The sequence below is a fragment of the Scyliorhinus torazame genome, chromosome 14 (genome assembly GCF_047496885.1).
Source record: "Scyliorhinus torazame isolate Kashiwa2021f chromosome 14, sScyTor2.1, whole genome shotgun sequence".
Lineage (NCBI taxonomy): Eukaryota > Metazoa > Chordata > Chondrichthyes > Carcharhiniformes > Scyliorhinidae > Scyliorhinus > Scyliorhinus torazame.
Genome location: NC_092720.1, coordinates 200,014,612 through 200,040,574, shown reverse-complemented (window position 1 = coordinate 200,040,574; position 25,963 = coordinate 200,014,612). Strand labels below are relative to the sequence as shown.

Sequence of the window (25,963 nt, the reverse complement as noted above, 5' to 3'; positions counted from 1 at the left end):
GTCTGCACGTTCTCCCTGTGTCTGCGTGGGTTTCCTCCGGGTGCTCCGGTTTCCTTCCACAGTCCAACGACGTGTAGGTTAGGGTGGATTGGCCATGATAAATTGCCCTCAGTGACCAAAAAGGTTCGGAGGGGTTATTGCGTTACGGGGAGAGGGTAGAAGTGAGGGCTTAAGTGGGTCGGTGCAGACTTGGTGGGCCGAATGGCCTCCTTCTGCACTGTGTGTTCTATGTTCTAGAACCCCCGCCAAACTCCCTCCAGCTTCGGACAGGCCCAAAATATGTGGACATGGTTTGCGGTCGTCATTGCCCGCCCCAGTGACCCGCCCGCCCCTATCCTCCACCCCCTCAAGTAACCTGCTTATTCTGACCATCGCCATATGCACCCGATCAACCACTTTGAATTGAATAAGGCTAAGCCTAGCACACGAAGAAGATGCATTCACTCTTCTTCAGAGCCTCTTCCCAAAACCCAGTGTCCACCTCCCTCATCAGCTCTTCCTCCAACATCCGTTTAACTTCTCCGATCGGGGTTCCCTCACAATTCACTAATTCCTTACAAATCTCCGACAGCCGACCTTCGCCAACTCCTTTTTCGACACCACCTTGTCCTGAAGCCTCAGGGGAGGCAGGTGGGAAAAGGACAGCAGCTCCTTTCTAACGCAATCCTATATCTGTAATTACTGGAACCCACTCCCTCCGGGCAGCTCAGGCTCATACTTTCTCTTCCAATTCCTCCAGAGCCGAGCATCTGCAAGGAAGTTACTGTGAAAATCCGCTGGTCGCCACACTCCGGGGCCTGTTCGGGTACACTGAGGGAGAATTCAGAATGTCCAAATCACCTAATAGCACGTCTTTCGGGATTTGTGGGAGGAAACCGGGGCACCCGGAGGAAACCCACGCAGACACCGGGAGAATGTGGAGACTCTGCACAGACAGTGACCCAAGTCGGGAATCGAATCTGGGACCCTGGCGCTGTGAACATCCTGTCCCCTTGCTTGAATCGGAAAGACCTTACTTTCCCCATGTTTAACTTATACCCGGAAAGCCGGCCGAATTCCTCTAAAATGCTCATGGTTCCCCCCCAATACCTCCCAACAGGTCTGAAATGTGAAGCAACAGATCGTCCGCATATAGTGAAATTCTATGCTCCACACCCCCGCCTGCACTATCCCTTTCCAACTCCTCGACTCTCTAAGCTCTATCGCCAAGGCAAAAAGTAACGGGGAGAGTTGGCATCCCTGTTGATATGAAGCACCCATAAAGTAAAGAGTTCTTGTTAGTTAACTGCATTAACGTTATGTGAAGTCTTCATGCTCAAACCTGTTTCTCTGTTTATCCCTTCACTCCCACAGAACCAGTGTCAGAGCCTTTGATCTTCAGTAATTCTACCTATGTGGATACCACCATTGGGTTGGCCTGTCAGGTATCTGCCAAGAATGTGAGTTCCGTGTTGTGGTGGAAAGATGGCAAAGTGATAACGAATGACCAACGTTATCAGTTAACAGAAGACAACTGGACAATGGTTATCAAGAAGGCCATAAAGTCAGATTGTGGTGTGTACACTTGCACTGTGGAGAATGCTGTTAGCAAAAAGAACACTTCACATTCACTTGCTATTTACGGTGAGTCGAACCTCTCAGCCGTTCGTTTCTTAGTTAAAAGCAGAACTCCGCCGACATCCTTGTGCTCAGCGTCATTAAGGGAATTAATTTGAAAATCACACTGTTTATTATTATTCTCACTGTCATATGACTTTTTTTTTAATAATATTTTTATTAAGGTTTTTTAACAACACAATTTTTCCCCCTTACAAACAATAACCCCCCCCCGTAACAAAATAACGCAAATTCTCCCTGAGCAAGATATATACATGTCAAGATGATATATTTACATAGCTTTATACACTGGCTCTCGCCCATTCGTGCCAGTTTTCCCCACCCTCCATGTTATCCCCCCGCTCATTCGTCCCCTCAAGCAATCTCTCGTACCCCCCCCCCCACCCCGGGTTGCTGCTGCTGCTGACCGACCTTCCTCTAACGCTCCGCGAGGTATTCTAGGAACGATTGCCACCGCCAGTAGAACCCTTGTGCAGACCCTCTCAGAGCGAATTTAATTCTCTCCAATTTTATGAACCCCGCCATGTCATTTATCCAGGCCTCCAGGCTAGGGGGCTTCGCCTCCTTCCACAATAGCAAGACCCTTCGCCGGGCTACTAGGGACGCAAAGGCCAGAATTCCGGCCTCTTTCGCCTCCTGCACTCCCGGCTCATCCACTACTCCAAATATTGCTAGTCCCCAGCTTGGCTTGACCCGGACTTTCACCACCTGAGATATTATTCCCGCCACTCCTCTCCAGAACCCCTCCAATGCCGGGCATGACCAAAACATATGGACATGGTTCGCCGGGCTCCCTGAACATCTTTCCCATCTATCCTCTACTCCAAAGAACCTACTCAACCTCGCCCCCGTCAAATGCGCTCTGTGAACCACCTTAAATTGTACCAGACTGAGCCTGGCACACGAGGAGGAGGTATTAACCCTGCCCAGGGCATCAGCCCATAGCCCTTCCTCAATCTCCTCCCCCAGCTCCTCCTCCCATTTACCTTTCAATGCTTCTACTAGCGCTTCCCCCTCTTCTTTCATCTCTTGGTATATTTCCGACACCTGGCCCTCCCCGACCCATACCCCCGAGATCACCCTATCTTGAACTTCTTGTGCCGGGAGCAATGGAAATTCCCTCACCTGTTGCCTCCCAAAAGCCCTCACCTGCATATATCTAAATCCGTTTCCCGGGGGTAACTCAAATTTCTCCTCCAGTGCCCCGAGGCTCGCAAATGCCCCGTCAATGAACAGGTCCCCCATTCTTCTAATCCCCGCCTGATGCCAGCCTTGGAACCCCCCGCCCATCTTCCCCGGGACAAACCGGTGGTTACCCCTGATCGGGGACCACACCGATGCTCCCATTGCACCCCTGTGCCTTCTCCACTGGCCCCAGATCCTTAGTGTTGCCGCCACCACCGGGCTTGTGGTGTGTTTTGTCGGCGAGAGCGGCAGCGGTGCCGTTACCAATGCCCCCAGCTCGTTCCTTTACAGGACGCCATCTCCATCCTCTTCCATGCCGCCCCCTCTCCCTCCATGACCCACTTGCGGATCATCGCCACGTTTGCTGCCCAGTAGTAACTCTCTAGGTTTAGCAAAGCCAACCCTCCTCGGTCCCTATTGCATTCCAAGAACCCTCTTCTAACCCTCGGTGTCTTATTTGCCCACACATACCCCATAATACTTCTACCTACTTTCTTGAAAAAGCCCTTGGTGATCACGATGGGGAGGCACTGAAACACGAACAAAAACCTCGGAAGGACCACCATTTTGACCGACTGCACCCTACCCGCCAGCGAGAGCGGGAGCATGTCCCATCTTTTAAAATCCTCCTCCATTTGTTCCACCAACCTCGTCAAATTCAGTTTATGTAGGGCCCCCCAACTTCTGGCCACCTGTATCCCCAGATACCGAAAACCCCTCTCCGCCCTCCTCAGCGGTAGGTCCCCTAACCCTCTTTCTTGGTCCCCTGCCTGTAATACAAAAAGCTCACTCTTCCCTACATTAAGCTTGTAGCCCGAGAACTCCCCAAAGTCCTTCAGAGTCTGCATGACCTCCACCATCCCCTCTATTGGGTCCGCCACGTATAGCAGCAGGTCATCTGCGTATAGCGATACCCAATGCTCCTCTCCCCCACGGACTATTCCCCTCCATTTCTTGGACTCCCTAAGTGATATAGCCAAGGGTTCGATCGCCAGTGCAAACAACAGGGGGGACAGGGGGCACCCCTTCCTCGTCCCTCGGTACAGCCGAAAGTGCTCCGACCTCCGCCAGTTCGTCACTACACTCGCCACCGGGGCGCTATAAAGGAGCTTAACCCATCTAATAAACCCTCCCCCGAACCCAAACCTGCGCAATACCTCCCAGAGGTACTCCCACTCTACTCGGTCAAAGGCTTTTTCCGTGTCCATAGCTGCCACTTTTTCCGCTTCTCCCTCCTCCGATCATTATCACGTTTAAGAACCGCCGCACATTGGTATTTAACTGCCTGCCCTTTGCAAATCCCGTCTGGTCCTCATGAATCACCCCCGGGACACAGCCCTCAATCCTCGTGGACAGCACTTTTGCCAATAACTTAGCGTCCACATTGAGGAGCGATATCGGCCTGTACAATCCACATTGCAGTGGATCCTTGTCTCGCTTAAGAATCAAGGAGATTGTCGCCTCGGACATTGTCTGGAGCAGGGTTCCCTCCTCTCTTGCCTCGTTGAAAGTCCTCACTAGCAGCGGGGCCAGCAGGTCCACATATTTTCTATAGAACTCCACCGGGAACCCGTCCGGCCCCGGGGCCTTCCACGCCTGCATGCCCTCCAAGCCCTTACTCAGCTCCTCCAACCCAATTGGTGCTCCCAAACCAACCGCCTCCTGCTCCTCCACCATCGGGAACCCCAACTGGTCCAGGAATCGCCTCATCCCCCCTTCCCCCCCTGGGGGCTGGGATCTGTACAGCTCTTCATAGAAAGCCTTGAATACCTTATTTATTTTCGTGGCACTTCGAACCGTGGCTCCCCTTCCATCTTTGATTCCCCCTATTTCCCTCGCTGCCGCCCTCTTACGGAGCTGGTGCGCCAGCATCCGACTAGCCTTTTCCCCGTACTCATAGGTCGCCCCCTGCGCCTTCCTCCATTGTGCCTCCGCCTTGCCCGTGGTCAGTAGGTCAAACTCCGTCTGGGGCCGTCGCCGTTCCCTGAGTATTCTTTCCTCCGGGGCCTCTGCTTATCTCCTGTCTACTTGCAAGATCTCCCCCACTAACCTCTCCCTTTCCATGCCCTCTGTCTTCTCCCTATGAGCCCTAATGGAGATCAGCTCTCCCCTGACCACCGCCTTCAACGCCTCCCATACCCCACTCGCACCTCCCCGTTGTCGTTGGCCTCCAAGTACCTTTCAATGCACCCCCTCACCTTCCCACACACCACCTCATCAGCCAGCAGTCCCACGTCCAACCGCCACAGCGGGCGTTGGTCCCTCTCCTCTCCCAGCCCCATTTCCACCCAGTGCGGGGCGTGGTCCGACACGGCTATGGCCGAATACTCGGTCCCCTCCACTCTCGGAATAAGCGCCCTACCCAGAACAAAGAAATCTATCCGGGAGTAAACCTTATGTACGTGGGAGAAAAAAGAAAATTCCCTGGCCTGCGGTCTTGCAAATCTCCATGGGTCCACTCCCCCAATCTGATCCATAAAACCCCTGAGCACCTTGGCCGCCGCCGGCCTCCTTCCCGTCCTTGATCTGGAGCGGTCCAGTGCTGGGTCCAGCACTGTATTAAAGTCCCCTCCCATTGTCAGTCCTCCTACCTCCAGGTCCGGAATGCCCCCCAACATACGCTTCATAAATCCAGCATCATCCCAGTTCGGGGCGTATACATTTACCAACACCACCCTCGTCCCTTGCAGCCTACCACTCACCATCACATATCTCCCTCCATTATCCGCTACGATAGTCTTGGCCTCAAATGACACATGCTTTCCCACCAGAATTGTCACCCCTCTATTTTTCGCGTCTAATCCCGAGTGAAATACCTGTCCTACCCATCCCTTTCTTAACCTGACCTGGTCCGCCACCTTCAGGTGTGTCTCTTGGAGCATTGCCACGTGTGCCTTCAGTCCCTTCAAGTGCGCGAACACTCGAGCCCTCTTCACCGGCCCGTTCAGGCCCCTCACGTTCCATGTTATCAGCCGGATTGGAGGGACTCTCACCCCCCCCCCCCGACTAGCCATCTCCTTTTCTGGGCCAGTCCCTTGTCCGCGTCTCCCTCCCTCTCCAGTCCCCCAGCCGGACGACCCCCGTCCCAGCCACCTCTTCTGTGTCCCGTTCTCTTTCGGCCAGTACAGCAGCAACCCTTCCTTCCCCCCCCCCTCCCTCCTCTCCCCCCCCCTTCCCCCCCCCCCCCTCCCCTCCCTCCCCTCCCCCTCGCTAGATCCCCACCTAGCTTTTTTGCTCCCCCCACATCCCTCCCGTAAGTCAGCTGACACCTGCCGACCCCGGCTTCTCCCGCCATCCCTTTGACCCCCCCGTGTGGGAATCTCCCAATCAATATACATTCCTTCGTTCCCCTTCCCGCCTTTCTTGCCGCGCACGGGAAAGAAAACCTCGCGCTTTCCTAAGCCTGCCCCGCCCCCCATGGCGCCTCCTGCCGTGACCTTGTCTCTCTCTCCCCCAGCCCATATAACATTTCCTGTGCGTGATTGACCCCCTATGTACAACAACCATCATACTTCAACTCTCAAACACCCCCCTCCCACACAAACCCTCAATTAGAGTCCAGCTTTTCAGTTAGTATAAAGGTCCACGCCTCTTCGGGCATTTCGAAGTAGTGGTGTTGGCTATTATGTGTAACCCACAGTCGCGCTGGCTGCAACATTCCAAATTTTACTCCTTTCCGATGCAGCACCGCTTTGGCCCGGTTGAAACCCGCTCTCCACTTAGCGACTTCCGCGCTCCAATCCGGGTATATTCTAATCTCTGCATTGTCCCACTTGCTGCTCCGTTCCCTCTTGGCCCATTTCAGGACCCTCTCTCTGTCTGTAAACCGGTGAAATCTCACCACCATCGCCCTTGGCGGCTCATTTGCCTTGGGCTTCCTCGCTAGCACTCGGTGCGCCCCATCCAGCTCCAGCAACCCCGGAGAGGCCTCCACACCCATCAGCGTCCCGATCATTGTGCCCGCATATGCCGCGGCATCGGCCCCCTCCACTCCTTCTGGGAGTCCCAGGATCCTCAAGTTGTTTCTCCTCGACCTATTCTCCAGGTCTTCGAGTCTTCCCGCCCACGTCTTGTGCAGCGCCTCGTGCCGCTCCACTCTCACCGCCAGGCCCACGAGCTCATCGTCGTTCACGCTCACTTTTTCCTGGATCTCCTGGATCTTCACCTCTTGGGCTTTCTGGGTTGCTCCAAGTCCTTCAATTATCGCCAGCATAGGCGCCACCATCTCCTTGCGCATCACCTCAAAGCAGCGCTTGATGAACTCCTGCATCTCTTCTTTGTCTGTTGGCGCCGCCATTTTGTTTTTTTTCCCTTCTTCTCTCGCTGCTCCAGGGCCGCTTTTTTTGCCGTTTCGCTGCAGGTTGGTAGGGGACCTTTCTCCTTCCTTCCCCACGGGTTGGTTTTCAAAAAAGTGCCGTTGGGGCTCCGTTAGTGGGCCCGAAAGTCCGTTTACGCGGGAGCTGCCGAATCGCGCGGCTTAGCTCCGCATCGCCGCAACCCGGAAGTCCATATGACTCTAATAAAATGGGAAATAAATTTCCAAAGCAGAAAGGGCACAGTAGCCCAGTGGTTAGCACTGTTGCTTCACAGCACCAGGGTCCCGGGTTCGATTCCCCGCTGGGTCACTGTCTGTGCGGAGTCTGCACGCTCTCCCCGTGTCTGCGCGGGTTTCCTCCGGGTGCTCCTGTTTCCTCCAACAAGTCCCGAAACACGTGCTTGTTAGGTGAATTGGACATTCTGAATTCTCCCGCTCTGTACCCGAACAGGTGCCGGAATGTGGCGACTAGGGGCTTTTCACAGTAACTTCATTGCAGTGTTAATGTAAGCCTACTTGTGACACTAATAAAGATTATCATGATTATTATTAGAAGGAGAATGATGGGCGACCACAGGCTGGTACTTCAGGATTTGCTGATGTACACGCCTAACATTTACCAGGAATAGCAAAGTAAAAAATTATCTGTTCAGTTTCCACCGTGACTAGGGCTATAATTGCAGCCTCGCATCCCTGTTGGAAACGGATGTGATCGGGTACGATTGGTTTGATGGAGATGTTCAAAAATCACAAGAGGGCCGGACAGAGAGGGAGAGACTGTTCCCTTTGTTGGCAGGATTGAGAAGCAGAGAGCACAGAGTCAATGTCATTGGCAAAAGAAGCGATGGGATGGTGACATGAGGAGAAGACATTTTGCGCAGCGGGTGGTTCAGGTATGGAACGCACGCCCTGTGAGTGTGATTGAGGCTGGTTCAATCCAGGCATTGGTGAGGGACTCCATGTGGATCAAAAACCTGTCTAACTCTGCCACAAATATGTTCAGTGACCCCGCCTCCGCTGCCCCCCAGCAAATGGAATTCCAAACATTAATCACCCACAGGGGAATAAAAGCTCCTCATCTCCATCTTAAAGACCGGTTATCCTGAAACTGTTCCCCCTGCATCTAGTGCCCCAAACAAGGGGTAATATCCTCTCAGTATCTTCCCTGTCAAGGCTGTAATGTTCTTGTTGGATGGCCTGATTTATATTACAAGAACACATGGAGCTAAAGCTATAAATGATTTATTAACATTAACTGTGGGTAAACTATATACAAAATGACAGATGAATAACAGTATGATCAATCACAAGTGTTGTTGAAACTCACCACTATTCTTAGAAGTCCCCCTATACCAAAAAGGGCCGACATTCTTTTTTTAAAATATATTTTATTCAAGATTTTTTGGCCAAACATAACAGTACATGGTTTTTCTTTTAAACAACAATAACGCAATATAAATAACAGTGGCCAGTTTTAAACAAATAAATAAATAATATATAAACAGAAACAAAAACAAAACTAAATGGCAACTGCCTTGTCAAAAATAGTTACTCTCCAAAGATACAATCCAACAGTCCAATATACATTACCTATAACAAATGTCTATACATATACAATGACGTCCCTGAGAGCCCGCCTGGATCCCCCCCCCCCCTTCCCCCCTGGGTTGCTGCTGTTGTCTTCTTTCTTTTTCATTCCCTCTATCGTTCTGTGAGGTAGTCGACGAACGGTTGCCACCGCCTGGTGAACCCTTGAGCCGAACCCCTTAATACGAACTTGATCCGTTCTAACTTTATAAACCCTGCCATGTCGTTTATCCAGGTCTCCACGCCCGGGGGTTTGGCTTCCTTCCACATAAGCAATATCATGCGCCGGGCTACTAGGGACGCAAAGGCCAAAACATCAGCCTCTCTCGCCTCCTGTACTCCCGGCTCTTCTGCAACCCCGAATATAGCCAACCCCCAGCTTGGCTCGACCCGGACCCCCACCACCTTCGAAAGCACCTTCGCCACCCCCACCCAGAACCCCTGTAGTGCCGGACATGACCAGAACATGTGGGTGTGATTCGCTGGGCTTCTCGAGCATCTCCCACACCTATCCTCTACCCCGAAAAATTTACTGAGCTGTGCTCCAGTCATATGCGCCCTGTGTAGAACCTTGAATTGTATCAGGCTTAGCCTGGCACACGAGGACGACGAGTTTACCCTACATAGGGCATCAGCCAATAGCCCCTCCTCAATCTCCTCCCCCAGCTCTTCTTCCCATTTCCCCTTCAGCTCATCTACCATGATCTCCCCCTCGTCCCTCATTTCCCTGTATATGTCCGACACCTTACCATCCCCCACCCATGTCTCTGAGATCACTCTATCCTGCGCCGGGAGCTGCGGGAATTCCCTCACCTGTTGCCTCGCAAAAGCCCTCATTTGCATATACCGGAATGCATTCCCTTGGGGCAACCCATATTTTTCCGTCAGCGCTCCCAGACTCGCAAACGTCCCATCTACGAACAGATCTTTCAATTGTACTACCCCAGCTCTTTGCCATGCTCCAAATCCCCCATCCATTCTCCCCGGAACAAACCTATGGTTATTTCTTATCGGGGACCGCACTGAGGCTCCCGTCCTTCCCCTATGCCGTCTCCACTGCCCCCAAATTTTTAATGTTGCCACCACCGCCGGGCTTGCTTTCTTCGGTGAGAACGGCAACGGTGCCGTCACCATTGCTTGTAGGCTGGTCCCCTTGCAGGGCGCCCTCTCCAATCTCTTCCACGCAGCTCCCTCCCCTTCTCCCATCCACTTACACACCATTGAAATATTGGCGGCCCAGTAATACTCGTTTAGGCTCGGTAGTGCCAGCCCCCGCCTATCCCTACTACGCTGCAAGAACCCCCACCTCACTCTCGGGGTCTTCCCGGCCCACACAAAACTCATAATACTTTTCTCAATTCTCTTTAAAAAAGCCTTCGTGACCATCACCGGGAGGCACTGAAACACAAAGAGGAATCTCGGGAGAACCACCATTTTAACCGCCTGCATCCTACCTGCCAGTGACAGGGACACCATGTCCCATCTCTTGAAGTCCTCCTCCATCTGTTCCACCAATCGTGTTAAATTAAGCCTGTGTAAGGTACCCCAATTCTTGGCTATCTGAATCCCCAAGTACCGGAAGTCTCTTGTTACCTTTCTCAGCGGTAAATCCTCTATTTCCCTGCTCTGCTCCCCCGGATGCACCACAAACAACTCACTTTTCCCCATGTTCAATTTATACCCCGAAAAATCCCCAAACTCCCCAAGTATCCGCATTATCTCTGGCATCCCCTCCACCGGGTCCGCCACACACAGCAACCAATCATCCGCGTACAAAGATACCCGGTGTTCTTCTCCTCCCCTAAACACTCCCCTCCACTTCCTGGAACCCCTCAGTGCTATGGCCAGGGGCTCAATCGCCAGTGCAAACAATAACGGAGACAGGGGACACCCCTATCTCGTCCCTCTGTAAAGCTGGAAATAATCAGACCCCCGTCCATTCGTAACCACACTCGCCATCGGTGCCCTACACAGCAACTGTACCCATCTAATATACCCATCTCCAAAGCCAAATCTCCTCAGCACCTCCCACAGATAATCCCACTCCACTCTATCAAATGCTTTCTCGGCATCCATCGCCACCACTATCCCCGCTTCTCCCTCTGGCGGGGGCATCATCATTACCCCTAGCAACCTCCGTATGTTCGTGTTCAGCTGTCTCCCCTTCACAAACCCAGTTTGGTCCCAATAAACCACCCCCGGGACACAGTCCTCTATCCTCGTCGCCATTACCTTGGCCAGAATCTTAGCATCCACGTTTAAAAGGGAAATGGGCCTATAGGACCCGCATTGCAGCGGGTCTTTTTCCTTCTTTAGGAGGAGCGATATCGTTGCCTCTGACATAGTCGGGGGCAGCTGCCCCCTTTCCCTAGCCTCATTAAAGGTTCTCGTCAGAAGCGGGGCCAGCAAGTCCATCTACTTCCTATAAAATTCCACCGGGAATCCGTCTGGTCCCGGGGCCTTCCCCGCCTGCATGCTCCCAATCCCTTTCACTACCTCCTCCATCTCAATCTGTGCTCCCAGTCCCGCCCTCTCCTGCTCCTCCACCTGAGGGAATTCCAGCTGATCCAGAAAGCACATCATTCTCTCCTTCCCTTCCGGGGGCTGAGCTTTATATAATCTTTCGTAAAATGCCTTGAACACTCCATTCACTCTCTCCACTCCCCGCTCCATCTCTCCCTCCTCATCTCTCACCCCCCCTATCTCCCTCACTGCTCCCCTCTTCCTCAGTTGGTGGGCCAGCAACCGGCTCGTCTTCTCCCCATATTCGTACTGTACACCTTGTGCCTTCCTCTATTGTGCCTCTGCATTACCCGTAGTCAACAAGTCAAATTCTACATGTAGCCTTTGCCTTTCCCTGTACAGTCCCTCCTCCGGTGCCTCCGCATATTGTCTGTCCACCCTCAAAAGTTCTTTCAGCAACCGCTCCCTTTCCCTACCCTCCTGCTTTCCTTTATGTGCCCTGATAGATATCAGCTCCCCTCTAACCACTGCCTTCAACGCCTCCCAGACCACTCCCACCTGAACCTCCCCATTGTCATTAAGCTCCAAGTACCTTTCAGTGCACCCCCTCACCCTTAAACATACTCCCTCATCTGCCAATAATCCCATGTCCATTCTCCAGGGTGGGTGCTGTTCTTTTTCCTCCCCTATCTCCAGGTCCACCCAATGTGGAGCGTAGTCCGAGATAGCTATATCCGTGTACTCCGTCCCTGTCACCTTCGGGATCAGTGCCCTTCCCAAAACAAAAAAGTCTATCCGTGAATATACTTTATGGACATAGGAGAAAAACGAGAACTCCTTACTCCTAGGCCTGCTAAATCTCCAGGGGTCTACCCCTCCCATCTACTCCATAAAGTCCTTGAGCACCCTAGCTGCCGCCGGCCTCCTCCCGGTCCTGGACCTCGATCTGTCCAGTCCTGGGTCCAGCACCGTATTGAAGTCTCCCCCCCCATTACCAACTTTCCCGCCTCTAGGTCCGGGATACGTCCCAACATACGCCTCATAAAATTGGCATCTTCCCAGTTCAGGGCATACACGTTCACTAATACCACCGCCTCCCCTTGCAATCTGCCACTCACCATCACGTATCTGCCCCCACTATCCGCCACTATGGTCTTTGCCTCAAACAGTACCCGCTTCCCCACTAATATAGCCACCCCCCTGTTCTTTGCGTCTAACCCCGAATGAAACACCTGCCCCACCCATCCTTTGCGTAGTCTGACCTGGTCTATCAGTTTCAGATGCGTCTCCTGCAACATAACCACATCTGCCTTTAGTTTCTTTAGGTGTGCGAGTACCCAGGCCCTTTTAATCGGCCCGTTCAGCCCTCTCACATTCCACGTGATCAGCCGGGTTGGGGGGCTCTTTACCCCCCCCCCCCTTGTCGACTAGCCATCCCCTTTTTTAACCCAGCTCCTCACCCGGTTCCCACGTACCCGTATATCCCCCCGATGGTGCCCTCCCGCCTCGACCACCCCACCCTGTACCAGCTCCCCCTTCTCCCCAGCAGCAGCAACCCAGTTAACCCCCCCCCCCCCTGCTAGATCCTTTTCTAGCGTAATTGCACCCCCCAGGTTGCTCCCAGAAGTCAGCAAAAAGGGCCGACATTCTAAATGGCGAACAGGGATTTTCACTCCCCGACTCTGATGCAGGCTTCAGTGGGTGCTATTCAGGTCAAACTATGTTTTCAAGTTATCCCCCGGTATAACCCATACCTTCACCGAAAATGTCATCTACTTACCACTTAGTAGCATCGACCCTGGGTCCCACATTGCTAAGTAAGTAAGGTAGATTTTGGAATAACCACTATTTCAGGTTAAATTAAGTTCCTTTATTATTATATTTTTTCTTTTAAAAGCTGCAATTACTTTCTTTACAGAAAAGTAAAAAGATCTTGCTTCTGGATCCTTCTGGTTGGTTGAAGGGACCTTCATGCCCAACTTGACAATCAATCTTTTTAAAATCTGGTCTTCTTTAGATGTATTCACTGATGAGCTCGGTTGCTGTGTCCTATCTTTCCCATGTACCGAGCAATGAGAGCTGACTCTGCTGGCTGACTCTGAGCTGAATCTGCCTCCTCTAAATTCTAGTCTTCCTTAGATGTATTAGCTGTTTTAGCTCGGCTGCTATGCCCTGCCCCTTTCCCATGGCCGAGCTGACTGTAATCTGACTCTGAGCTGCTTGTTCCTTCTCTGCTTCTCCACCTCTCTCTGCTTCTCTCTGAGTTCTGGTAGTTCCTGCTCTGGTCTCTCGGTTTATATTTTCTTTCCAACAGTTAAGTTTTTATGACTTTATTGTAAAGTAACTCGGATCACTTTGATTGTAAAAAGTATCTTTCATCTAAACATTCGAATACAACTAAGTATTCATTTTGACATGACCTCACCTCTCAGGTCTCTGATCACATTGTTTCCTTTGTGATGTTCAAAGTTCCTCTGTGATATTCAAAAATGCTTTGGTTTCAAGAGGTGTGAATTTTGGTTTGGTTCCTGTCATTTCTATAGTTTTATTTTCCAATTGTGTCCTCAGCTCATAATTTTGACTTTGATTTTGGCTCTAAATTATGTTTCTCGTAGACTGATAGTCTCCAGTTTTCTTTTAATTTACCTGGTGTTAGCAGAATTTCGCACCTAGAATTGTCACCAAATTCAACTGAACCTCATCCTTTCCTTTCCAGCTGCTTACTAAGATAGTTAATTTCAATGAAAGTGTGAACCATTTGTTTTTACCTTCAAACAAAAATCCTGTTTGTCTTGTTTGCTAAGCCTGCTTGACCAAGGCTATCTGCATTTTATAATCCTTCCCTGGCAGCTGCTGTTAACCCTTTGTGGGATCTTGCCCTGTTTTCTCTCATGTTTCTCTCAGACCAGATATTGCCAGACTTCCATGTTTCAAATGACACATCTTTCCATATTTTCAATAACACAAGCAACCTCTCTCTTCCAGCTCTCCAGTCCGTCTGAAGTCACCTGACTCTTTTGCTAAGGAGACAAAGTGTACACAGTACTCGATAGTCTCTCTCCACACAAATAATATTTTCTTGTAAAATTAAACAATGACGCTAAGTGCGGCCTCTATGCGGGGGGGGGGGGCGGTTTCTCGCCGGGGCATGAAAGAAAAACAGAGTGCCGTTAGATAGCGGGGTCGCTCCTGGTGCTACAGGTGCAATTCCGGCCTTAGGTGACTGTCTGTGTGGAGTTTGCACTTTCTCCCTGCGTTTGTGGGGGTTTCCTCCGGGTGCTCCGGCGATGTGCAGTTTAGGTGGGGTTACGGGGATGGGGCAGGGCAGTGGGCTGAATGGTCTCCTTCCGCGCTGTAGGAATTCTATGAGTCTATGGCTCCAGGTGACTTTTCAGCCTTTTGTCACGTTAATTTCTTCAAACAGTTTCTGTTGCAATAGTCTTTGTTCTGAGTTTCTCCTTACTTATTGCTCCCTAATTTTCTATTATTCTTGGGATGTTTTTAGTGTCTTCTCCTGTGAATACTGATGCAAAATACTGGTTCAAAGCCTCTACCGTTTTCTTCTTTCCTATTATTTATTCACCAGTCTCATCCTCTATGGGACCAACATTTATCTTAGCTCTTCACTCCCTTTTTGTGCACTTGTAGAAGCCTTTACCATCTGTTTTCATGTTTCTTGCTAGTTTACTCGCCTATTCTAATTTCTCCCTTTTTTTTTAAGGCATCCTTTGCTGGTTTCTAATATGTTCCTAATTTTCTAGCTCACCGCTAAACTTTGCAGCGTTGTACGCCTTTGCTTTGATACCACCCCAACTTCCTTTATTGGCCACCAATGATGCATCTTTTCATTGAATCTCTCTAGTTCCACGGAATCAATTTTTGTTGGGAAATAGCTCCTTAATTGTCTGCCACGGCCATTTGCCCATCCCTAATTGCCCTTGAACTGAGTGGCATTTCAAAGTCAACCACATTGGTGTGGATAGGCAGTCACATGTAGGCCAGACCGAGTCAGGGTGGCAGATTAGCTCCACTGTGTCCCCTCCAAAGTTTCTTACCTCTGAACCCAATATGAAATGTCATCATGGGGAGGCGGTGGTGTAGTGGTATTGTCACTGGGCTAGCAATCCAGAGACCCAGGACCCAGCTCTAGAGATCCTGGTTCGAATCCCATCACGGCAGATGGTGAAATTTGAACTAAATAAAAATAAATATAGAACTAACGTTTAATAATGAGCATGAAGCCATCTTCAGTTATAAAAACCCATCTGATTCATTAATGTCCTTTAGGGAAAGGAAATCTGCCTTCTGGCCTCCGTATAACTTCACATCCACAGCAATCTTAAATCACCTTTGAAATAGCCACTCAATTCACAGGCATTTCAGGATGGGCAATGAATGCTGGCCCAGCCCACGACACCAAGATCCCATGAACAGAAAAAAAGTTATGATCACTCTTCCTTCGAGAATTTGTGATCATTAATTAATCCTCTCTCACTGCATATTAACAGGTCGAAACAAAACTCTGTTTTCAGGGCAGCACGATGGTGCAGTGGTTAGCACCGCTGCCTCACAGCGGCAAGGACCTAGGTTCGATCCCAGGTCACTGTCTGTGTGGGGTTTGCACATTCTCCCCATGTCTGCGTGGGTCTCACCCCCACAACCCAAAAAGATGTGCAAGGTAAGTCAATTGGCAACAGTAAGTTGCCCTTTAATTGGACAAAAAAATAATTGGGTACTCTAAAATTATTTTTTAAAAAGCTGTTTACTGGTTGATTCAGAATCAATTGTTAAGAAAATGTCCTGAATTCAGTCTCTGGTCAAGGCCACCTTTGCCAACTTGTGCAATTTATGTGAAGATTAAATCGTCTGTGATCATTTCTGTACCTTTCTTGCAAGCCTCAATTATTTCCAGATTTTACTTTGTTGGTACTGTCATCAGCCTATAATCCACTTCCACTAGTGATTCTTTCTCTTGCTATTTCTTATCTCCACCCAAACTGATTCTCAGTCAAGATAGTTTCTCATTTATGCAGTAAAATCTTTCTTAAATAATAAGACAAACTGACCATTATCACCTTGCTGTTTGCGGGAACCTTTGCAGAAATTGGCTCTTGCCTTTCCCATAGTACCATAGCAACCACACTGCACAAACTACATAATTGGATTTGGGATGTCCTGTGGTCGTGACAAATGTTATATCAATGCAAGTCTTCCTTTCCAGCCAAATCCCTCAGAATTTTGAACAATTCTTTGCAAACTCCCCTGAACACTTCTCTTTTTTTAAATTCATTTATGGGATGTGGGTGTCGCTGGTTAGGCCAGCATTTATTGCCCATCCCTAGTTGCCCTAGAAGGTGGTGTTGAGATGCCTTCTTGAACCGCTGCAGTCCTTGAGGTGTAGGAACACCCACTGTGCTATTAGGGAGGGAGATCCAGGATTTTGACCCAGTGACAGTGAAGGAACTGCAAAATATTTCCAAGTCAGGGTGGCAAGTGTCTTGGAGGGGAACCTCCAGGTGGTGAGGTTCCCAGGTATTTGCTGCTCTTGTCCTTCTAGATGGTAATGGTCGTGGGTTTGGAAATGCTGTCTAAGGAAACTTGGTGAGTTATTGCAGTGCATCTTGTAGATGGTACACACGGCTGCCACTGTTCATCGGTGGTGGAGGGTTTGAATGTTTGTGGAAGGGAGAACAATCAAGCGGGCTGCTTTGTCCTGGATGGTGTCGAGCTCCTTGAGTGTTGTTGGAGCTGCACTCATCCAGGCAAGAGGAGAGTATCCATTACACTCCTGACTTGTGCCTTGTAGATGGTGGACAGGCTTTGGGGGGGTCAGGAGGTGAGTTACTCGCTGTAGGATTCCTAGCCTTTGACCTGCCCTGGTAGCCACAGTATTAATATGGCTAGTCCAGTTCAGTTTCTGGTCAATGGTAACACCCAGGATGTTGATTGTGGGGGATTCAGCGATGGTAGTGCCATTGAATGTCAAGGATCGGTGGTTAGATCCTCTCATGTAGGAGATGGTCATTGCCTGACACTTGTGTGGCGCGAATGTAACTTGCCACTTGTCAGCCCAAGCCTGGATGTTGTCCAGGTCTTGCTGCATTTGAACATGGACTGCTTCATGATCTGAGGAGTCGTGAATGGTGCTGAACATTGTGTAGCCATCCACAAACATCCCCACTTCTGACCTAATGTTGGAAGGGAGGTTATTGATGAAGCAGCTGAAGATGGTTGGACCTAGGACACTATTCTGAGGAACTCCTGTAGTGATGTCCTGGAACGGAGATGATTGACCTCCAACCACCACAACCATCTTCCTTTGTGCCAGGTATGACTCCAACCAGCGAGAGATTTCCCCCTGATTCCCATTGACTCCAGTTTTGCTGGGGCTCCTTGATGCCATACTCGGTCAAATGCTGCCTTGATGTCAAGGGCAGTCACTCTCACCTCACCTCCGGCATTCAGCTCTTTTCCATGTTTTAAGCAAGGCTGTAATGAGGTCAGGAGCTGAGTGACCCTGGGGGACCCCAAACTGAGCGTCTATGAGCAGGTTATTGCTGAGTAAATGCTGCTTGACAGCACTGTTGATGATTCCTTCCATCACTTTGCTGATGATGGAGAGGCAAATTCAGTACTATTGCTGACATATTGTCAGGGCCCATAGCCTTTGCAGTATCCAGTGCCTTCAGCCCTTTCTTGATGTCACATGGAATGAATCATATTGGCTGAAGACTAACATCTGTGGTGTTGGGGACCTCCGGAAGAGACCGAGATAGATCATCTACTCGTCACTCTGGCTGAAGATTGGTACGAATGCCTCAGCCTTGTCTTTTGCACATACGTGCTGGGCTTGTCCATCATTGAGGATGGGGATATTTGCAGAGTCTCCACCTCCAGTGAGTTGTTTAATTGTGCACCACAATTCACATCTGGATGTGGCAGGACTGCAAAGCTTGGATCAGCTCTCGGTAGAATAATTTCCTTCCTCTCCACATAACTGATTCATCTGCTAACATTCTGGTAAATCTCGCCTATACCCTCCCCAAAACAGCCTGGAGATAGCCACATCTTTCGAGGGGAAAGAACATCCCTGTTGCAATTTAAAGTCTGATTTGAATATAAGTTTATCGTACTGTTTTCTGTTCCAGGTCTTCCACCTCTGATTCACCACACAATGGTATTGTCCATTGTTGCACTGATTTCTGCTACTGCGATTTTCTTTGGTATAATACTTCAATGTTTGCACAACGAAATGCAAAGTAAGAAAAACATGTTATTTTCACAGTTTGCCGTCAGAAGTTTGAAACTCTTATAACTTAATCACTGAGACATGGGAGGCAGTTAAATGTGACACTGAGTCATCCCCAATCCGGCTCCTGACGTGTCGAGTGATTTATTCAAAGGTGTGAATATTCTTTGCTGGAAAAGGTGGTGGAAGTGGGCACGGTGGCACAGTGATTAGCACTGCTGCCTCACGGTACCGGGACCCGAGTTCAATTCCGGCCTTGGGTGACTGTCTGTGTGGAGTTTGCACTTTCTCCCCGTGTCTGTGTTGGTTTCCTCCGGGTGCTCCGGCTTCCTCCCACTGTCCAAAGATGAGCAGGTTAGGTGGATTGGCCGTGCTAAATTGCCCCTTAGTGTCCAAAGGTTAGGTTAGGTGGGGTTACCGTGTTGGGGGATAGGTTGGGGGCCTGATCCTAGGTGGGGGTGTCATTTCAGAGGGTCAGTGCGGACTCGATGGCCCAAATGGCCTCCTTCTGCACTGTAGTGATAACACTGTAGTGTTAGGGCAGCACGGTAGCATGGTGGTTAGCACAATTGCTTCACAGCTCCAGGGTCCCAGGTCCGATTCCCGGCATGGGTCACTGTCTGTGCGGAGTCTGCACGTTCTCCCCGTCTGCGTGGGTTTCCTCCGGGTGCTCCGGTTTCCTCCCACAGTCCAAAGATGTGCAGGTTAGGCGGATTGGCCATGATAAATTGCCCTTACTGTCCAAAATTGCCCTTAGTGTTGGGTGGGGTTACTTGGTTAAGGGGATAGGGTGGAGGTGTGGGCTTGGGTAGGGTGCTCTTTCAAAGAGCCGGTGCAGACTCGATGGGCCGAATGGCCTCCTTCTGCACTGTAAATTCTATGAAATCTATGAATAAGAAATGATAGGGAAGCAGATTTAATCGGAACTTTGAAAGGGGAATTGGCTAAATATGGGGGGGAAATCGGGAAGGCGGCACTAATTGGTTAACTCTTCCAAAGAGATTGCAAAGATATGATGGGCCACGTGGCCCTCCCCTGTGTTGTCACAGTCTACAGTTCTGGGAGTAATATTGATGACCATTCGTTTCTTTTTCCAGAAATGGATTTTCAGCGAAAAGCACTCCTATTCTTGCAGGTCGCTGCAATGCTTTCGTTCATCATTCTCTTTGCGGCTCTTCTGTGCTGGCTACAGGCTGGAGGTATTATGAGTGCTCACGTTTGTTTTCTTTTGGAGCTAGTAATTGTATTTGTTACCATCCCCCACTTGGGGTGATGGTTTAGTGGCTCATGGTGTTCAACTGAGAATAACAGCTACTTAAATTTAGATAACGCCTTTATTATAATAAAATCACCCCAACATGTTTCACAGGAACATACGACACTGAGACAGAAATGAAGCTATTAGATCAGATAACCAAAGACTTGAAGTGTTTTAAAGAAGAAAAGAGAGGTGGAGAGACAGGTGTGTAATAGAGAAGTGGAGAGGCAGAGGGGTGTAATAGAGAGGCAGAGGGGTGTAATAGAGAGGCAGAGGGGTGTAATAGAGAGGCGGAGGGGTGTAATAGAGAGGCGGAGGGGTGTAATAGAGAGGTGGAGGTGTGTAATAGAAAGGTGGAGGGGTGTAATAGAGAAGTGGAGTGGAGATGTGTAATAGAGAGGTGGAGAGGCAGAGAGGTGTAATAGAGAGGCAGAGAGGTGTAATAGAGAGGCAGAGAGGTGTAATAGAGAGGCAGAGAGGTGTAATAGAGAGGCAGAGAGGTGTAATAGAGAGGCAGAGAGGTGTAATAGAGAGGCGGGGGGTGTAATAGAGAGGTGGAGGGGTGTAATAGAGAGGTGGAGGTGTGTAATAGAGAGGTGGAGGGGTGTAATAGAGAAGTGGAAAGGTGGAGATGTGTAATAGAGAGGTGGAGAGGCAGAGGGGTGTAATAAAGAGGCGGGGGGGGGTGTAATCGATAGGAGGAGGTGTGTAATAGAGAGGTGGAGGGGGGCTTCCAGTGGCAGCCATGGAGTAAGCGGTCGCAAATTTGGTAGCACCCGCTCAAGGTGGATTTTCCCACCCGTTTTGGGGGGGATGTTTGAGTGCACAAGGTGTGTGAGTGCCCCGGGAAGGTAATTCCCCTCTGGTGAGATCGGTGTATGGATCAGAGGACGAGAAGCTGCGATTGAGAGAGTGGGGCAGAGATTGAAGGCTCTGGGCCTAGCGATTCAGAGGTGGAGGATGCGATGGGGGAGCATGATGGGTGGATCGTCTCGTTGGAGGCGGAGTTGGGGATGGTCTTGGACAGCCAGAAGAGGCTGAGAATGAAGTTGGAGGACCTGGAGAATCGCTTCAGGAGAGGAACCTGAGGATCATTGGGATGTCTGAGGGAGCGGAGGCCGCGAAGTATGTTGGGAGGATGCTGGAGCAGTTGATGGGGGAAGAGGCCTTTGACCCGCTCCTCGAGGTGAATCGAACGCACAGGGCGCTGAGGCGGAGGTCCAAGTGGGTGAGCCACCGAGGGCGATGGTGGTGCGGCTGCATCGATTCTTGGACTAAGAAAATATTTTTTAATGGGCGAGGCAGACCAGGAAGTGTACCTGAGAAGGGAGTGAGCTGTGGGTCTGCCAAGGCCTGGGCACGGAGTTGGCGAAGAGGAGGGTCGTTTAGGGTTTTGTATCCTGCCCGCTTGTGGGTGACACACCAGAAGCAGCGGTTTTATTTTGACTTGCCAGAGGAGGCAATGGACTTTATGAGGGCCCATGGACCTGGAGGAGTGGGGCCACTGCTGGTGAGGGACCATGGACCTGGAGGACACTGAACTTTGAAGAGGAGCTTTGTGTGTGTGGTAGAGTGTACGGGATGGGTAGTTCAGGGTGGGGGAGTGACGATAGTCAGCGTGCTTTTTGTGAGGGGGGGGAGGGGATATTAGAGGCCTAGGGTGGGGGGTCACCATGTTATCTGGGCAGGCTAGTTAATGGAAGTGAAGTGGGGGGTCATCAGGAGGAAGGCGTTGGTGGGGGGGGTGAGGTTGGTTCTTTGTTGGGGGGGGAGGGGTTGCTGAAATGGGTGTGGTTGGTGCGGTGCAGCTGAGAAGGGAGAGCTGGGGGCAGTGGGAAACTGGAGGGGATGCTGGTGGTCCTTGTAAATGTCTATGCTGCGAATTGGGATGATGTGGATTTTATGAGGTGAATATTGGAGAAGATCCCGGACTTGGACACTTACCGGTTGATTATGGAGGTGATTTTAATACGGTCCGGGACTCGAGTCCAAAGTCGCCGAGGGTGTCTGCAATGGATAGGGAGTTGAGGGGGTTCATGGGGCGCATGGGCGGAGGGCCGTGGAGGTTTGGGAGGCTAAGGGTGAAGGAGTTTTCATACTTCATAATTCAAGAGTACTGACAGTCAGAGAGTTCTCGGTGTACAGGTCCACAGGTCACTGAAAGGGGCAACACAGGTGGAGAAGGTAGTCAAGAAGGCATACGGCATGCTTGCCTTCATTGGCCGGGGCATTGAGTATAAGAATTGGCAAGTCATGTTGCAGCTGTATAGAACCTTAGTTAGGCCACACTTGGAGTATAGTGTTCAATTCTGGTCGCCACACTACCAGAAGGATGTGGAGGCTTTAGAGAGGGTGCAGAAGAGATTTACCAGGATGTTGCCTGGTATGGAGGGCATTAGCTATGAGGAGAGGTTGGATAAACTTGGCTTGTTCTCACTGGAACAAAGGAGTTTGAGGGGCGACCTGATAGAGGTCTACAAAATTATGAGGGGCGTAGACAGAATGGATAGTCAGAGGCTTTTTCCCAGGGTAGAGGGGTCAATTACTAGGGGGCATAGATTTAATATGCGAGGGTTTAGAGGAGATGTACGAGGCAAGTTTTTTACACTGGGTAGTGGGTGCCTGGAATTCGCTGCCTGAGGAGGTGGTGGAAGCAGGGACGATAGTGACATTTAAGGGGCGTCTTGACAAATTCATGAATAGGATGGGAATAGAGGGATACGGACCCAGGAAGTGTAGAAGATTTTAGTTTAGACGGGCAGCATGGTCGGAATAGGCTTGGAGGGCCGAAGGGCCTGTTCCTCTGCTGTACTTTTCTTTGTTCTTTGTTCTCCCACGTGCACCGGGTGTATTTCCGGATCGGCTTTTTCATGGTGGACAAGGCGCTGCAGCCGGGGGCGGCCGACTTTGGGCATTCGGCAATCGTGGTCCCTGAGCACGCGCCACATTGGGTGGTATAGGGGGAGGTCCAACAGCCGTAGTGGAGGTTAGATTTGGGGCTGTTGGGAGATGAGGGGGGCTGTGAGAGGGTGAGGGCCTCCATTCGGGGCTATGTGGAGCTGAACGATACGGAGGAGGTCACAGCTGCCATGCTGTGGGAGGCACTCAAGGCTGTAGTTAGCGGGGCGGGGGTTATTTTGATTCAGGTCCACAAGGAGATGGTGGAGTGGGAGGAGAGGGCCAGGTTGATGGAGGAGATCTTGAGGGTGGATAGGAGATACGTGGTAGTGCCGGAGAAGGGGCTGCTGAAGGAGAGACTGAGGCTCCAGATGGAGTTTTGGTTAGTGGCTACGGGGAAGGCAGTGGGGCAGTTTCGGAGGGCCCAGGGGGGCAGTTTACGAGTATGGGGAGAAGGCGAGTAGGATGCTGGCCCATCAGTTGAGGAAGCAAGCAGCGGCAAAGGAGATTGGTAGAGTGAGGGACGGGAGATGTACGGCGGTGATGGACCCAAAGGGGGTGAATGGGGTATTTGAGGCCTTTTATCGGAGGCTCTATGAGTCGGAGGCCCCGACGGGGGAAGAGGGGATGAGGCCGTTCCTGGATGGGTTGGAGTTTCCCAAGGCGGGTGAGGAGTGGGTTCAGGGTGTGGAGGCCCCATTGGTCTGAGGGAGGTGGTGGAGGGTATAGGGGCGATGCAGGTAGGGAAGGCCCCAGGTCCGGTTGGGTTCCCAGTAGAGTTTTATAAAATATTTGGGGTTAGGGTTAGGGTTGGGACCACTGCTGGTGAGAACGTATAATAAGGTGGGGGAGAGCGGGAACCCCCCCCTTATAATTTTGAGGCTTCCATACCCCTGATTCTACAAAAGGAGAAGGACCCGGAGCAGTGTGGGTCGTACGGCCTGATATCGTTGCTGAATGTTGATGCCAAGCTTTCGCCGAAGGTGCTCACATTGCGGATTGAGGACTGTGTGCCGGGGCTGATTGGGGAGGATCAGACGGGTTTTGTTGAAGGAAGGCAACTGTTGTCAATGTGCGGAGGTTACTTTAAGTAACCTCTGAGGAGCGGGGAAGGGGGTTTAGGTAGTGGTGGCGATGGATGCGGAGAAGGCCTTTGGCCGGGTGGAATGGGCATATCTGTTCAAGGTGGCTGGGGCGGTTTGAGTTCGGGCAGGGGTTTCGTGGATTGGGTTTGGCTGCTGCATAAGATGCAAGTGTGCAGACGAACCGAGTGAGTTTGGGCTTCACCGTGGGACGAAGCAGGGGTCCCCGCTCTCCCCGATGGTTTTTGCCTTGGCACTGGCACTTAGGGCATCTCAGGAGAGGATTGTACAGGGGGGTGTCGAACATAGGGTTTTGCTGTGTGCGGGTGACTTGTTATTTATACATTTCAAATCCGTTGAGCAGCATTGGGGGATTGTGGGGCATTTGGCCGGTTTTGGGGATATAAATTGAACATGGGAAAGAGTGAGGTGGTCCCAATCAATGCCAGAGGGCAGGGAAGGAGGTTAGGAGAGTTGCTATTCAGGTTGGTGGGGACGAGCTTTAGGTACCTTGGTATTCAGGTGGTGCGGAGCTGGGCCCAGCTGCATAGACTGAACTTGGTCCGATTGGTGGAGGGGCTGAAGGCGGATTTTAAAAGATGGGACATTTTGCCGCTGTCGCTGACAAGGAGGCAGCAGACAGTGAAAATGGCGGTGTGGCCTCGGTTTCTGATCGTGTTCAGAACCTCCCCATCTTTGTCCCTCAGTCGCTTTTCAGGAAAGTCAATGGGTTGATCTCGGGGTTTGCGTGGGCGGAGGGTGAACGCGTCCTCGTCGTGTGCGCGGTCAAGCCTCATCCAGTTTAAAGTGGTGCATAGGTCCCACATGACGGTGGCGAGACTGAGCAGGTTCTTTGAGAGGGTGGAAGATAGGTGTGTGCGGGGGGTAGGCCTGTGAATCAGGTCCACGTGTTCTGGGTGTGTCCCAGTCTGAGGGGGTTCTGGCAGGGGTTCTCAGACGTTGTGTCCGAGGTTCTCAGTGTTGGGGTGTCTCTGAGTCACCATTGGCCGTGCTAAATTGCCCCGAGTGTCCAATAAGCTTAGGTGGGGTTGATGGGTTACAGGGATAGGGTGGAGGTGTGGGCTTAAGTAGGGTGCTCTTCCTAGGCGCCGGTGCAGACTCGATGGGCCGAATGGCCACCTTCTGCACTGTAAATTCTATGGTCTATGAGTCCGGAGGTTTGTGATATTTGGCGTGTCGGAAGACCCAGGAGTCGGAGTTCAGGGGGGGGGGGGGGGGGAGAGGCGAATATATTGGTCTTTGCCTCCCTGATAACCCGGAGACGGATTTTGCTGTGTTGGTGGAATTCGGAGCCGCTGAAGGCTGGGGTTCGGGTGAGCGGAGGTCCTGACGTCGTAGAAGATCAGGTTCGCTCTGCGGGAGTCGGGAGAGGGATTCACCCGGATGTGGAAACCGTTCACTGATTTCTTCAAGGAGGAATGAGGGGTCATCGAAGGGGAGTTCTTGAGGGGAGGGGTAATGGGGGTTAAAATGGGGAAGGCGGATGTGGCAAGGAGCTGGGGTCAGGGGAGCTGGAGGATTGAGGTTGTTTATTGGGTTGATTATATTGTTCTTCTGACATTCTGTATATTTAATAAAAATATTTTTTTTAAATAGCGGCAGAGGGGTGTAATGGAGGACTGGAGAGGCGGAGGGGTGTAATAGAGAAGTGGGGCAGAGGGGTGTAATGGAGAGGTAGTGAGGCAGAGGGGTGTAATAGAGAGGTGGAGAGGCAGAGGGGTGTAATAGAGAGGTGGAGAGGCAGAGGGGTGTAATAGAGGTGGTGAGGCGGAGGGGTGTAATAGAGGTGGTGAGGCAGAGGGGTGTAATAGAGGTGGTGAGGCAGAGGGGTGTAATACAGAGGCGGAGGGACGGAGGGGGGCAATAGAAAGGTGGAGGAGCGGAGGGATGTAATAGAGAGGTGGAGAGGCGGAGGGGTGTAATAGACAGGTGGAGAGGTGGAGGGCGTAATAGAGAGGCGGCGGGACAGAGGGGTGCAATAGAGAGGTGTAGGGACGGAGGGGTGCAAGAGACAGGTGGAGAGACGGAGGGGTGTAATAGAGCGGTGGAGAGGCGGAGGGGTGTAATAGAGAGGAAGAGAGTCAAGTGTGTGTAACAGAGAGGAGGGGAGGCGGACGAGTGTAATCGAGGTGGAGAGCCGGAGGGTATAATAGAGAGGTGGAGGGACGGAGGGTATAATAGAGAGGTGGAGGGACGGAGGGGTACAATAAAGAGGTGGAGAAGTGGAGGAGAGGTGGTGAGGCAGAGGGGTGCAATAGAGAGGTGGTGAGGCGGAGGTGTAACAGAGG

At 51.1% G+C, this 25,963-nt stretch overlaps 1 protein-coding gene across 1 annotated transcript in view; it reads left to right on the top strand.

Annotated features, from left to right (window-relative positions):
* LOC140390342 (uncharacterized) overlaps positions 1 to 25,963 on the top strand; it is an 87,394-nt gene that overhangs the window by 14,309 nt on the left and 47,122 nt on the right. The window contains exons 3-5 of the mRNA XM_072475414.1: positions 1,354 to 1,623; positions 18,316 to 18,426; positions 19,514 to 19,615. Of these exons, the coding sequence (XP_072331515.1) occupies positions 1,354 to 1,623; positions 18,316 to 18,426; positions 19,514 to 19,615 (483 nt within the window). The remainder of the gene's footprint in view (positions 1 to 1,353; positions 1,624 to 18,315; positions 18,427 to 19,513; positions 19,616 to 25,963) is intronic.